The 13,230-nt window shown below is 36.5% G+C and overlaps 2 protein-coding genes across 3 annotated transcripts; one reads left to right on the top strand and one right to left on the bottom strand.

Moving 5' to 3' along the window:
• On the top strand, positions 1-1,699 carry LOC145635484 (large ribosomal subunit protein eL33y-like). The gene is made up of 4 exons (XM_081686770.1): positions 1-157; positions 546-774; positions 863-924; positions 1,488-1,699. The coding sequence occupies exons 1-3, from the start codon at positions 90-92 to the stop codon at positions 902-904; spliced, it is 339 nt and encodes a 112-aa protein (XP_081542896.1). The 5' UTR covers positions 1-89; the 3' UTR covers positions 905-924; positions 1,488-1,699.
• A 502-nt stretch (positions 1,700-2,201) lies between these two features.
• Positions 2,202-12,317, bottom strand: LOC145635483 (RAF-like serine/threonine-protein kinase 20). Of its 2 annotated transcripts, none has more exons than XR_014113851.1 (9): positions 9,241-12,317; positions 9,040-9,141; positions 8,539-8,691; positions 6,878-7,041; positions 6,560-6,707; positions 5,121-5,243; positions 4,962-5,049; positions 2,882-3,277; positions 2,202-2,490 (listed from the first exon to the last, which is right to left on the bottom strand). XR_014113851.1 is itself a non-coding variant. In XM_081686769.1 (9 exons), the coding sequence occupies exons 1-8, from the start codon at positions 11,689-11,691 to the stop codon at positions 3,111-3,113; spliced, it is 3,396 nt and encodes a 1,131-aa protein (XP_081542895.1). In that variant the 5' UTR covers positions 11,692-12,317; the 3' UTR covers positions 2,202-2,490; positions 3,082-3,110. The 2 variants fall into 2 exon arrangements, 1 of the variants encoding a protein (XP_081542895.1); XM_081686769.1 differs by having other exon boundaries at positions 3,082-3,277.
• Positions 12,318-13,230: the final 913 nt, after the last annotated feature.

The raw sequence follows: 13,230 nt of genomic DNA, 5'->3' as shown, positions 1-13,230 counted from the left end.
TAAACATACCTCACTTAGTCAATAGTCACTAGGGTTTATCTTTATCGCCTTGCTCATTCTCCTGTAACACAAGTTAAGAAACCGCAAAAATGGTGAAGGGACGTCAAGGTGAGCGTGTAAGGCTGTATGTCAGAGGATCAATTCTTGGCTACAAGAGGTAATCTTTCTCTCTCTTCAAATGATTCTAATTACTGGGTATTGCTTAAAATCATCTTATAAATTGACAATTACTACAAGATGTGTAATTTCTGTATCTTCAATTTGTTCTAATTACTGGGTATGCTAAATCATCTTCTAAATTGTAAAATACTACAAGATTTGTAATTTCTGTAACCTCGATTGATACTAATTACTGGGTATTGCTTAAAACCATCTTATTAAATTGTATAATACTAAAAAGAGTATAATTTATCTCTTCAATTGATTCTAATTACTGGGTATTACTTAAATTGTAAAATTCCAAAAGATGTATAATTTCTGTCTCTTCAATTGATTCTAATTACTGGGTATATTCTTAAAATAATCTTTGAATTGTAAAATAATAGGTCGAAATCAAACCAGTACCCAAACACATCGTTAGTACAGATCGAAGGAGTAAATACACAAGAAGAAGTATCATGGTATTTGGGAAAAAGGATTGCTTACATTTACAAAGCTCAAATTAAGAAGAATGGATCCCATTATCGTTGCATTTGGGGTAAAGTTTGCAGACCTCATGGTAATACTGGTGTTGTTCGTGCTAAGTTCACTTCCAACCTTCCACCTAAATCTATGGTATATCTCTTTTTCATTTTATTCTATTTGTTTTATTATTTTTGGGTTGAATTAATGATTTGATTTTTAATTTTTGATATTATTGCAGGGAGATAAGGTTAGAGTTATGATGTATCCCAGCAACATCTAAGAAGCATCTGCAATTGTTAGGTATTTGTGATTTTTTATTTTATTTGATTATATTGATCAATAATTTGATTTTGTTGGGTGATATAAAATTTAGAAGTATATAGTTGTACTATGTGAATGTTATGAAATCAAATTTACCATTGTTACTGATGTTTTGATTGATGTGCTTAATGTGATGAATTCACTACTTGTCCAATTTTCCTCCAATTTCTAGGATTTTAGATTTTAAATTGGATATCTCTTTGGCCCTTTTTTTGTTCTTGGTTATTAAGTTTCAATCGCTTAATTAATGAGTTGTTTATGTATAAATTCTATAATATTTGATTTCCAATTTCATTCTTGTATGATTAAGTGCTCTTGCCCTCTTTTCAGCAAGCAAGCCCTAGCTCATCTGGTAGATAAACAGTATAATGCTCTTATATGATTCGCCAATTTATGGTTTTGTTAATAAGAAAACAAGTAAATTAGACAATAGTATGATCTTTTGGTGTGATCGCAGGGCTTGTTGTGTTACTTTCAGCTAGTGATTACTGATTACTTAACTAAATTCAGGTACTAACTGAATGCTAAATGTCCTCTTGCAGATCGAAATTGCATAGGCAGGACGGTGAAGTGATATTTGACTAGAGCTGTTCAGTGTTCACTAGAGTTTCAAGCCAAGTCATTTTAGATTTTATCTAGTTTGTTACAAGATAATTCTGTGTTTGAGTTAAAAAAATTGTATTAGGTTCTGAAACCTGAAGTTTTGGATCTAATTTTTCACACTCAGTATACAAATATTACTGGTTTTGTTCAATGGTGAAGAGTTATTGCCCCAAGTTAATGATGGTTGTTTATTTGTCGTTCTCAAATTCCTGATTGTTATCTAATGGAGGGAACTTAGTTGCTCTCTAAATTTTGTTGTTGTAGTTATGCAACTGCGGATCATCTATCAAGGTAAAAAATGTGAGATGTTAGTTCTTATATTCACCTCAGACACTCAGTTTATGTCTTTGACCTCAACTGTTACGCGCATTCAAATCGATACTTGCATGATTGGCTTTTAATATACAAGAACATGCTTTTAAAGTTCAAGGTTAATATTTCTTAAAATAAGACACTTGAGTGATGATTTGAAAAAAAATAAGAGGAAAAACATAAATAAGGTAATTAATCAAAAGTTCAAAACTGCCAAGGTGTCAATTGAAATCTCACCAGGTTTCACAAAAATTATGCCACAATTTCTTTTCAGCTCAGCTCTCCTCTCAGACATCTACCATAATGCTCGACGAGTATAAGATGTCAATACATCAGTAGTATGAACTACAAAGAGCTGTTGAAGCAAAAATCATATGTACTTTTTTACAACAGCATACTAGATTTAATGTTTTACACAATTTATTCCTAATCTACAATATAAATATAAACCAAAAGAACTTGACCACTTTAGCGATCACAACCTAGCAAGTTATGGTACTATTTGTTCCTTTATGGATCATGCTATATAATATATTGGCTTATATATACAACGGAATCCACTACTTCAGCTTAGAAATCAAAGAGCCCTTCTCTCTACGAATTGACCACCAGTATTGTAAGCATGACATTCTGCAAAAAGGGGATGCAATTCGACAATCAAACTTCAAAGCATAATTAAAGGTTCTTTAGTGTGTTTGGATGGAAGGATATTAAAGAGCAGGGAGGAGAGGGGGAATGCAGGATTAATTCTCTCATGTTAAGAAAAGGAAATGGAGAAGGGATGGGAATAGAATCACAGGGATACACTTTCCTTCCTTTTTTTTAATAAAACAAATCCTCTCAAGATTTGGAAGGAAAATGCAACCCGCAGTACTATCTCCACCCTTCCATTCCTCATCAATCTCCTGTCTTCCCCTCCTCATCCCCTCCACATTTTTCTAGCAACACACACAATTAGTCTAGCTCAGAATTTTAGAATAACGGTATAGCCCATATAGGTCTTGCACACAGGAACACTTACATTCGGTTTTGGGATGGCACTCCCAACTTTCTGATCTTTCTGAATGTCAGCTAGAGTGTGCGTAGTGACACAAAAGAATTATATATGATGAAATGCTAAAACTATTATACTTCTTCATAGTTGTGTCTGAAGCAGAATGCAGCATAATAATTAGCTTTCCAAAACTTGAGAGATCGGTGTCAAGCTAATAGACATCAAACCTGGAAAGTTCATGAACTGCCTAGTGCCCTCATTTGACATTCATTGCTGCAGCCATACTCCTTAGCTTTTGGGAAATCTCTGTAAATGATGGCCTATTGACCGGGTCAGGTGCCCAACAGCTTTCCATCAAAGACTTCCATTCAGGATCACACCAAGTTGGAATTTGGGGACGCAATGTATTGTTCACGATACCACCTGGAAGCAACATGCAGGGTTCGTCAAATGTCTACAGCTACAGTCATCTAGTGATATTCACACTCGGACAATCCCAGTCAAATCAAACCGATGTCTAAGTGCCCATTAAAACTATGGAACAAATATACTTTAAAAACCTTAACTAATAAAACAGAAAATTATGATCCCTCTTTATTCAGATATCAGTCCTCTACAAATACACCTGGCCATATCAAGATGGCTCAAGGTGTACAGAGCTCCCTGGGCCTGGTGATGAACGATGATTTTTTTAACCAGAAAAACAGATTAATTCTCCTTAGCTGCTACTGCATACTGCTGTCAACCATGCTTAACGGTGACGAAAGGAACGCCGAGGGATTTAAAAACAAGAATGATCCTGTGTTTAAATAACAAATTTTGGTGATAAAAGTGTGGGAGGGAAGAAAATGTTGGGACATGAAACTGACAGCAATCTCTTTCCAGATCTGGAAGGATTTGATATTATTATTATTATTATTATTATTATTATTATTATTATTATTATTATTATTATTATTATTATTATTATTATTATTATTATTATTATTATTATTATTAATAATAATACAAGGATAATAAAACCTCCCAAGTTCCACCTATTCCTTTTCTTCCTCTTCCCCAACCCAGCAAGTAAAAAAGGGAAAATAGATTCCTCACTCTCCCTCCCTTTCCTCCAAAACCCCAACTCTTATCCACTCTCAAAACTCTTAACTCCTTTTCTAAAGAAAAATCCTTTCAACCTTCAGTAAAAATAAAAAATTTAGAATATATATACATGTGATGAGTTTGTGTGCTTTTTTGTTGGACTATTGGCTACTATAAAATCTGATAGAAAGGAAATATGCAGAGAGAAGACTATGGTCACTGTATAACTCACCTCCCGTATTATAAATGAGCTACAGGAACCAAAAAATATATACACTTTAAGGGAGTTAACAGGTTCTTCAAGTGGATGCTGAATGAATTTGGTTCATGACAGAATTGCACTATACGAGTAAACGGGACTACAAGAGCAATCTTTTGCCGAAGTAGGTCATCCTTTCACTAGAGACCAGGAAACACAAAGCTGCTAGGGAAAAGGCTATGGTAGACTCATATGTTGGTATAGCTATTCAGCGTACTTAAATAAACCCATACAAAAACAATTCTCGGCTAACAAAGGCATGAATTTTGCCTTACAAAGAAGGAAAACAATGAACTGAATTATAAAGAATAAGAATATCTCTCGTAATCCTACAGTCTGAAAAAGGAACTTTGATCCTATCAACCAAGCAGCATAAGAAAGCCACCTTTTCATCCAAGTGAAAATGACAGAAAGTCAGTAGATGAATTTGAAAGAACCATAACAAGAATGTTTAATCAGTTAAATTTTTGGGAGATAAGAGGTAAACATTGTCATTGCACCATACTGGACTTATCTGATATGTGATTTACATGTTCCAAACACAGAGCACAATCATCATTATAATTCCACGGGAATTAATAACATTACCATCTTTAAAGCATCATTCTTCTTGTCACTTAAACATACATCAGAATACAAATAAGCATTTCAAATTTATATCAGAATACAAATAAGCATTTCAAATTTATATCAAAAGGAAGCAGCAAAAAAATTAACAATCGTAGTAGTAAAGCACATAGAGCGTCTACAAGATTTACGTACCAATTATTGAAGCACAATGCATATCTGAATAAGGTTCCTCCCCAGTGAGCAACTCCCACATTACGATCCCAAATGAGTACACATCAATCTACATCACACAAGTGTAAGTAAGGTTAATATCAAGGAGAGGATTTAACAGGGAATAATTCCAATACTCACCTTTTCAGTCACCATGTTACTCTTTCCACTGAGAAGCTCAGGGGCCATCCAGGGTAAAGTTCCACGAACACCACCTGACACTAATGTATGTTGCTTCACCTTTGACAAGCCCAGATCACCAATCTAGGATACGAAAAATAAGGTCAAATGCTACTCTACTCATCTTGATATTAGGCACAATTGGTGCAATACACAATCTTAGTTATTCCCTGATTACTAAAAATGACAAACTACTGTATTAGCACCATAAAAGCCAAACAAGTTCACTGCCTTTCTCAAGTTTCACCCAGTATAGAGAGAATTCTTAAGAAGAATTAATGATAAGAAATTACAAAAGGGAGGACAAACCAGGGGCACTCAAATTTAGACTAATAAACCGACAAAAAAAATGCAAAGCAAGTTAAAACTTTGATTTAAACAACATTCTGAATAAACCCCAGAAACATGAACTAAGAGAGGCAGGGAAAGCCAAGAAATTAAAAGTACGATTTTACAAACATATCATCAGATATATACTACCTCCATTACAGGTTATGTGCAACGATTTGACATAAAGCAGAGAGGGAAAATGTCTAATCGTTGCACATAACCTGTAACGGAGGTAGTATATAATAAAAAAAAAACAAAATAATAAAAAAAAACTAAGGCACAGAAAAATTACAATGTTCTAAAACATCTCTTGTTAAATACTATTTCAGATTTTCACAAGATGCAGGCTGTGAAGCCGGGGCACAGCCATCTTTTTATACAATCCGGTCCCCATAAGTTGTATATTACCATATATATCCTCTAAATTCTTGGGTTTGCAGGTAGGCTCTAAAAAATTCAGCTATGAATCCATCACCATAGATACATGGTGCAATGATTTTTCAAAGAGCTTCCAGCATCTCTTATTAAAATCTACTTTAGATTTTCACATTTAGATGCAGGCGGGTAAGCCAGGGCAAAGGCCCAGCTTCACAGCCATCTTTTTATACAATCAAGTCCCCATAAGTTGTATATTACCATATATATCCTCTAAATTCCTGGGTTTGCAGGTAGGCCCTAAAAAATTCAGCTATGAACCCATCAACATAAATATAAGATGCAATGATTTTTCAAAGAGCTTCCAGCATTCGTAAATAGTTATTTTGATAACAATATATATATATATTCCTTTTTTCTCTTGCTAGCGGATCACATCAAATAGTTAAAGTAAAGTCTTCACAACAGATCATCTAAGAACTCAGGTAGGCATGAAATAGAGATGAAGGGAATCAAATTTCATGATAAAATTTTCACATTTAACTGTGCACAGAAAAAAGAAAAAAGAAAAAAAAAACCAACAGAAACACGGCCAGTCCAAACGTAGCAGGCATAAAAGAAAATTATAGTATTAACTCTCTCTAGAAACCTCATTAAAAGAGCATAAATGATCAAGATACACAAGAAGCACATACCTTACACACTGGTCGATGAGGATCCCTCATGTTGACAAGAAGATTTTCACATTTCAAATCAAAATGCACTATGTTCTTCCCATGCAAATACTCCATTCCAAAAGCTGCATCCATAGCTATGATTAGCCTTTTACGCCGATCAATTGTTCTGTATAGAAAAAGAAATTTTACTTATTAATTACTGAGAAATAGTCCAAAAAAAGCATCAAAATTTCTCCTTCCCTATCCAAAGAGTGAAAATTGTAAAAGTGCAGTCTACACACTCCAGAACAACTAGCTCAATACTATTGTGGATCAGTAGTCATAAGTTGTAAATACCTGTCCTTCTTTTGCAAGTACTGTTTCAATGATCCATTAATCATGAATTCGGTGACAGTTGCTAATGTCCCATCAGGGCCATCACGTACTATACCATAAAAGGAAACTACATTTGGATGATGCAACGAACTCAATAAGAAAGCCTCCTTCCAAAAGTCCGCGATCTATAATAAAATCATTAATTAAGTCATCAGTTTCTTAGATACTGCAATTTTATATAAAGTACAAATATACTTGAAGTCATAATGTGCAGGCCAGCTCGCAAACTAAATAGTCAAAGCATGCTCATACATAAATAAATAAAGGGTGTTTTATTTAAGATGCCAAAATCCATTATCTTCTAGCGTTCGACCATTGACTTGTTACTCATTTATTAAAAAAAAATATTGATGTACATATGGTAACAAATTATCGATAAAATGTGTTTTAAGAAAATACTCAAACAATTGCACTTATATAATCTTTTACGTTATCTTCCTTAAGAGTGTGTTTGGATTGAAGGAAATGAAGGGAAGGGAGTATCTTTTATTTGGATAACAAACTAGGGATGAAGGGAATTGGAGTGGGGGAGAAATGGAGGGATTAAATTCTAAGAAATTGATCCCTCCAACAATAGAGAGATTTGGAAGGAAAACTCATCATTCTTCCCTCTCCTTCACCTCCCTCCCCTTCTTTTCCTTCCCTTAACATTACCCAAAAAAACTGTAAATAAACTTTTAACTTTTCTTTTTTTCACTTTCTCTCCTCCTACATTTAGTGACGTATAATTTTATGTGATGTACCTTGAAAGAAACAAAGGGAGTATAATAAAACAAAGAAACAATTCCCTAAGTATGACTTGCAACAATCCATGTAAGTTGATTTTAGGGGATGAAGGAATAATTAATTGCCTTAATGTGATTGTCCAAAAGAAAATTTTAACAAAGCATACACATAAGGTAAAGCCAAAGGCGGTGAGGGAAGGGACGAATATTAAATCCACGACAATAACTTAATATGGATCCCAATCACCCAACTTCCAGTAGGGTTTTACTGAAATTTGTATACATGCGGCCTTACCCCTGCCCTTGCTGAGTCAAAACAGGGGGGAGAGGGGCAAAACCAAAAAGAAATTAAGCGTGTGCCCATTAAAAAAAAAAAAAAAAAAGACTAAAATGGTTAAAGTAACCAAAGTTAGAACGGATAAAAGAGTGCCAAAGTAAGAGCAATTTTAATTTCTTTCAAAAACAAGGAAAATGGTAATCATAAAGTAGCAGTTAAGATAAAATTTAATAAGGGTAGCAAAAAAGAAAATTTCAATAGTTATACAACAATGAGGGTTTCACATTACCTTTTGCAGATTTCAAGCAATATATTAGGCACATCCTCCGCATATTACAAAAATCTATTACTCACTTTTCAATATTTAATCCTAATTGCTAAGTTTATAGCTAAAATTTCATTATTATGCCTAAAAAAGAAAGCTATACATTCTCAGTAAATCAAGCACACCCATAAAGATCAAGATTACTGTTTCAGATTCACTGATCTGCTTCATTCATTATTGTTTCTGTACAAAAGGGCATCACAATATAAAAGGGTCAAGGTGACCAAAATTTATCACCACAACATATAAAATAAAATAATACTGATAAGGAAATTCTTAAATGGAAATAACATACAAGACGCTCTCTTTCAGAAGGTCTTCCAGCAAAGCAACTAGCTTTGATTCTTTTTATAGCTACATCAGAACCCTTCCACTTCCCATGGAAAACAGCACCATATGTACCAGAACCAAGCATACGAATCTCTTCGAGATCATCATTGAATATTATCTGAATCAACAAAAGTGAAGAGTTAAGTGCTAGTCATAAATTATATTTCACAATCAGTAATTACAACGCATTCCATAGAATGTCTATCAAATCTAATGATTGCAAATAAGTAATAGCATGTTTAAAGGAAAAATGTAGGAATGAAAGCAACCAAAGTCCTGAGCTCAACCAAGACATTTGATAATAATGGCTTTCACCCTAAACAGTGACATAGGCGAAAGCACATTGCCTGGATACTCTGCTACTCTGCTGGAAGGACTGATGCTTGAAGGTCTCTATTGCTATTCTTCTCAATAAGGAGAATTTGTAAAAACAGAAGTAAAAGAGAAGGGGTTAATAAGAAAGCACCTGAAGTCCTTTAGCAAGAGCTTCATCTTCAGCCTTTGTGCGCTCAATCTTAGACGTATCAATGTTTTCGTCAGAGTCACGCTCAGAATTACCTTCAACATCCTATTACACAGCTCGTAAGTTCATCATAGAAGTAATTGAATTAAGAAAACTTCCACATAGATGTGATTTAAACAAAAATCAAGTCAGTCAAACACTGACCGGTGATCCTGTTTCATTAATATTAGCAATTTTTGCAGGACTGTCATGCAAGATAGCAGGATTGCCACCTTCCTGAGCTCTGGCTTTCACCCTTTCGACACTTTCCAGTTTAGCTTTCTTGGCAGAGGCTACCAATTCAGGCAAGAAACTCAAGTCTGCCTTCTCTACCTGTGGGCAAGTATTGGTTTCTCCCAGTTCAATACCATATTTAATATCTTCACCACCAGGTCTTGTGTTATTTACCTTGACAGTATTAAGTGAAGCCACATTGTAATTATTCTCTGCATTATTTTCTTGAGTACAGATGAAACCATCTATATCTGGGCGCTCAGCTTTTCTCAAGTGAGTAGTTCCATTGGATTCATGATGAATGTTTCTTTCATCTAACCTGACCACAGCATTACTAGCATCTATTCTTTGTACAGGAGTGTGATCTCTAGCTCCAGAAGAAAGCATATTATCATTCATTATAGTTGAAGGTCTCAGAGATTCAATAGGAGAAATACTACTGATATTAGGTGTGTTTCTTAAAGGATCTTGAGGATATGTTGGGTGAATTTCCTGCATAGGAGCACCAGCACTCAATTTTGAAAAATGGCCATAAGGACTTTCTGGTGTAGCAGATCCTTCAACTCCTAACCTACTCCGGGAAGATTCACCCCAAGGACTTTGATCAACTCCAACGAAGAATCTGGGACTGGCTTCAACATTAGCCCTGGGAACTGATGGGCTAGGCATACCATTTCTCAGCTGAAGATTAGAAGGGTCATACACTGGAGGCACATGCACTGGGGTTGAGACATTCCTCCACATAGCCTGTGAAGACGGATGGCCATGCAATACTTGGTGAGGAGTATCTGTGCCATAAGAGTATGGCAAGTTTGTAGCATGGACACCTCGCTCCTCTAAAGGAACATGAGCTTGTGAACCAGCAGCAACAGTTTGGCCATGGAAAACCTCACCTCCCAATTCAGCACCAGGTCGGGGGTAGCGAGAATCTTCAAGGGGAGCATAAGGTGGTGGCACAAGGTGCCCCTCAGGTAAGTTGTTTGGTCTCATAGTGATGTTTGCACCAGGACCATCTAAGTTATAATGTTCACCCATCCTTCCAACTCCAGCTATGCTATGCTGCAACTTTGGATCCGTGTTCAACATAACAGGTTCCCTCTTTGGAAAGCATTCAACACACTGATTTGCAACATGAGGATATCCATTGGCAACAGCTGACTGTTCCACATGACTCTGACCTTCAGGCCTCCACTGATAGTCAGAAGCAGCTGGATTCCTTTGAAAAGTCATTTTGCAATTCTCACAGACGCTTGGTCTATCCAGAACGCTATGCCCATTAAGTATATTGCCAGGGAACCCACCTCTATCAATAGGCATACCTCCAGGGGGCATCCAGGCTACATTGTCAGAGTATTGCTGTTGAGGATCAAATGGGATTTGACCATTTCCTTGTTGAAGAGAAGACTCATCTGGCATCCTATCCACACATTTATCTGGCACTTCTTGAAATGGCATACGATAACGAGCAGATGACGGTGAAGATGGATACTCAGTATAAGTGCGTGTATCATGAGGTCCACCACACCTTGGGGAATAGAAAGCCGGACTCCACGGAGTTTGAGTTTCCTCATTATACCGTTGTGCAGCATGACCCAAATGCTGCCCTGAACCCATACTAGGAATGGCAAGCTTCCTTAGATTATACTGTGGCATACCCATCTCAAAGTTCCTCTGATTATGCACACTCCCCTCCAGATTCATCGAACTAAACATCTGATCAGCAATATGCACCTCATCAAGAGGAGTCATAACCGGGGAATCATTAAACTGTTGTAGTCTCCTACACTCAGGGGACTCACACAGGCTATTCAAAGCATCCACATACCGCCTCTCCGTATCCCTCTCATCCCCATCCATATAATGCAACGACGAATCCTGCTCCGGATGAGAAAACAAAAATATCCTAAGCCTCGTAAACCCGTCCCCAGACCCTAACTTATCATACTCCTCCATCATATTAGTAACATCATCATCATTAACAACCGAAACAAGTGCATCTAGATCCTCCTCGGGTTGCTGATACTTAAAAATCGCGGTTGCCTCGTACAACTCCCTCATCTTCCCCATCAATTCCTCATATCTAATATCTCTTGGTACACTCACAATCCTCGTCTCTCCCCCAACATACCTAAGCTTCCCATCTTGAGGTCGCGGCAATATACTCCCCCCAAAACTACACAGAAACTTAACCCTAGATGCCGAAGATTCATCATTCATATTCAGATTATTAAAATTATTACTACCAATAATACTACTATTATTATTATTCTCCATTGCAACAAAAACAGCCTGATTTTGCAGCTGATTATTATTATTAGATTCAATTAATAAAAACTCTTCTCCCAAACATTCAACCTCTTTATTATTACACATTAGTTTCATACAATTCCCAGATTTTCACCATTGAACTCAACAATACAACCAAAATCACGCTAATTTTACACAATAATCTTACAATTAAACCAGAAATTTCCAAAATCAAATTACCTGACAAGTGAAAACTCGATTGAAACCCTAAAAAGCGAAGTTTTTTTTCGTTTTTTTTTTTTTCAAGAATCAAATTGTCGTCATCATCACTATCATCATCAAAATCAAATCAAAATTGATAAAATTTTGACTCAATTTAGAACATTTGAGAAGATGAAAATGAAGACATTTGCAGAAAATTATGGTGATGATGCTGATGATAGAGGTTTTGATTGGAGGAGAGAGAAATGACCGCCATAGCTTCGCTCCTTCGTTCGTCGCTTATGGTGGTTTTTATTTTTATTTTCTATTTTTTTATTTTCATTTTTATTATTTTATTAAATTTGATTTAATTTTGATTTTATTTTGCTGTGCGATGAATGAAGCTCTGAGAAGATGCGATGCTTTTATGCCAGGTGGGGACACACGTGGCACTTCCTGGTTTACTGGAACATTTTAGTACGTTTTTTGAAACATTGTTTACGCGCTTAAATAGCGCGTGTTGTTTGCGTGATCAGTGATTGGTTAAAATGGCGCGTGGATTTGAGACTGTTTTTTTAAAAAATAATTGATTTATTGGGGTTTGCGTCATCAGTTACAAGTAGTAGTCACCACTAAAAATGTTTGATTGTTAAATTGTTGTGTAATTGAGAATGAATTTGGGCCATAACGATTTTGGTTGAATTTTGTTTTTAGAAACTTGATAAGTGTAAATGCCCAACATAGGGATGGACAATTTGGGTAAAGGATATTCCTTTTTGGTCCCTTGGTTGAGTTTCTTGGGTGGCGTTCCTGTTTGGCACGTTGTACGTAGTTCAAGAAAAAAATAGTGTGTGGTCGAGCGATGTCCCGAATTGCTAGTTTTGTACTTGTTTAACTTGCTAATCAAATTCGATTGTTTAGATAGTAAGACTTGTTGGGTTCAAGTTTAAGTCTTGCTATAAATATTTTTAATTGTCAAACTCAATCAATACATAATGGAAACAAATAGTATAATAACACACGAATTAACTTATCTAAGTTAACTACTAAGGGGCCGTTTGGTTGGGGTTAATCATCAAAGGGAATGGGAATCAACTGGCCCCATTCCCTTTGTTGTTGTTTGTTAGCCCATTTTTCCCATTCCCTTTACCCCCTTCATTCCCCCAAATCCCTCTAACTTCATTCCCCACCCCCCCCCCTTAGGTATTTCCATTCCCTACCCACCTTCACATCACCACATCACCACCTTCACACCACCACATCACCACCGGAAAAGTAGCCCAGACCACCGCCGCCCCTACCCTTACCATCGCCGCCCCTCCTCCGACCACCGCTGACCCTCCCCCGAGCCTCGCCGCCCTCCCCTCCCCCGAAAAAACCTCCCCAAGCCCCGAAAAACCCTAACCCCGATCTCCCTTGACCCCGAAATCCGCCGCCCAGCCCTCCCACCACCCTCGAAACCCTAACGGCTAG

The sequence above is a fragment of the Chenopodium album genome, chromosome 6 (assembly GCF_948465745.1).
Source record: "Chenopodium album chromosome 6, dcCheAlbu1.1, whole genome shotgun sequence".
Classification (NCBI taxonomy): Eukaryota; Viridiplantae; Streptophyta; class Magnoliopsida; order Caryophyllales; family Amaranthaceae; genus Chenopodium; species Chenopodium album.
This window is presented reverse-complemented; position numbering and strand designations above follow the sequence as displayed.

Coding starts and splice junctions, on each gene's coding strand:
- LOC145635484 (XM_081686770.1), top strand. CDS start 90: ATGGTGAAGGGACGTCAAGGTGAGCGTGTAAGGCTGTATGTCAGAGGA. Junction 158..545: donor TCAATTCTTGGCTACAAGAG/GTAATCTTTCTC, acceptor GTAAAATAATAG/GTCGAAATCAAACCAGTACC. Junction 775..862: donor ACCTTCCACCTAAATCTATG/GTATATCTCTTT, acceptor ATATTATTGCAG/GGAGATAAGGTTAGAGTTAT.
- LOC145635483 (XM_081686769.1), bottom strand. CDS start 11,691: ATGAAACTAATGTGTAATAATAAAGAGGTTGAATGTTTGGGAGAAGAG. Junction 9,142..9,240: donor TTAATGAAACAGGATCACCG/GTCAGTGTTTGA, acceptor GCTGTGTAATAG/GATGTTGAAGGTAATTCTGA. Junction 3,278..4,961: donor GCATTGTGCTTCAATAATTG/GTACGTAAATCT, acceptor TGTTGCTTCCAG/GTGGTATCGTGAACAATACA.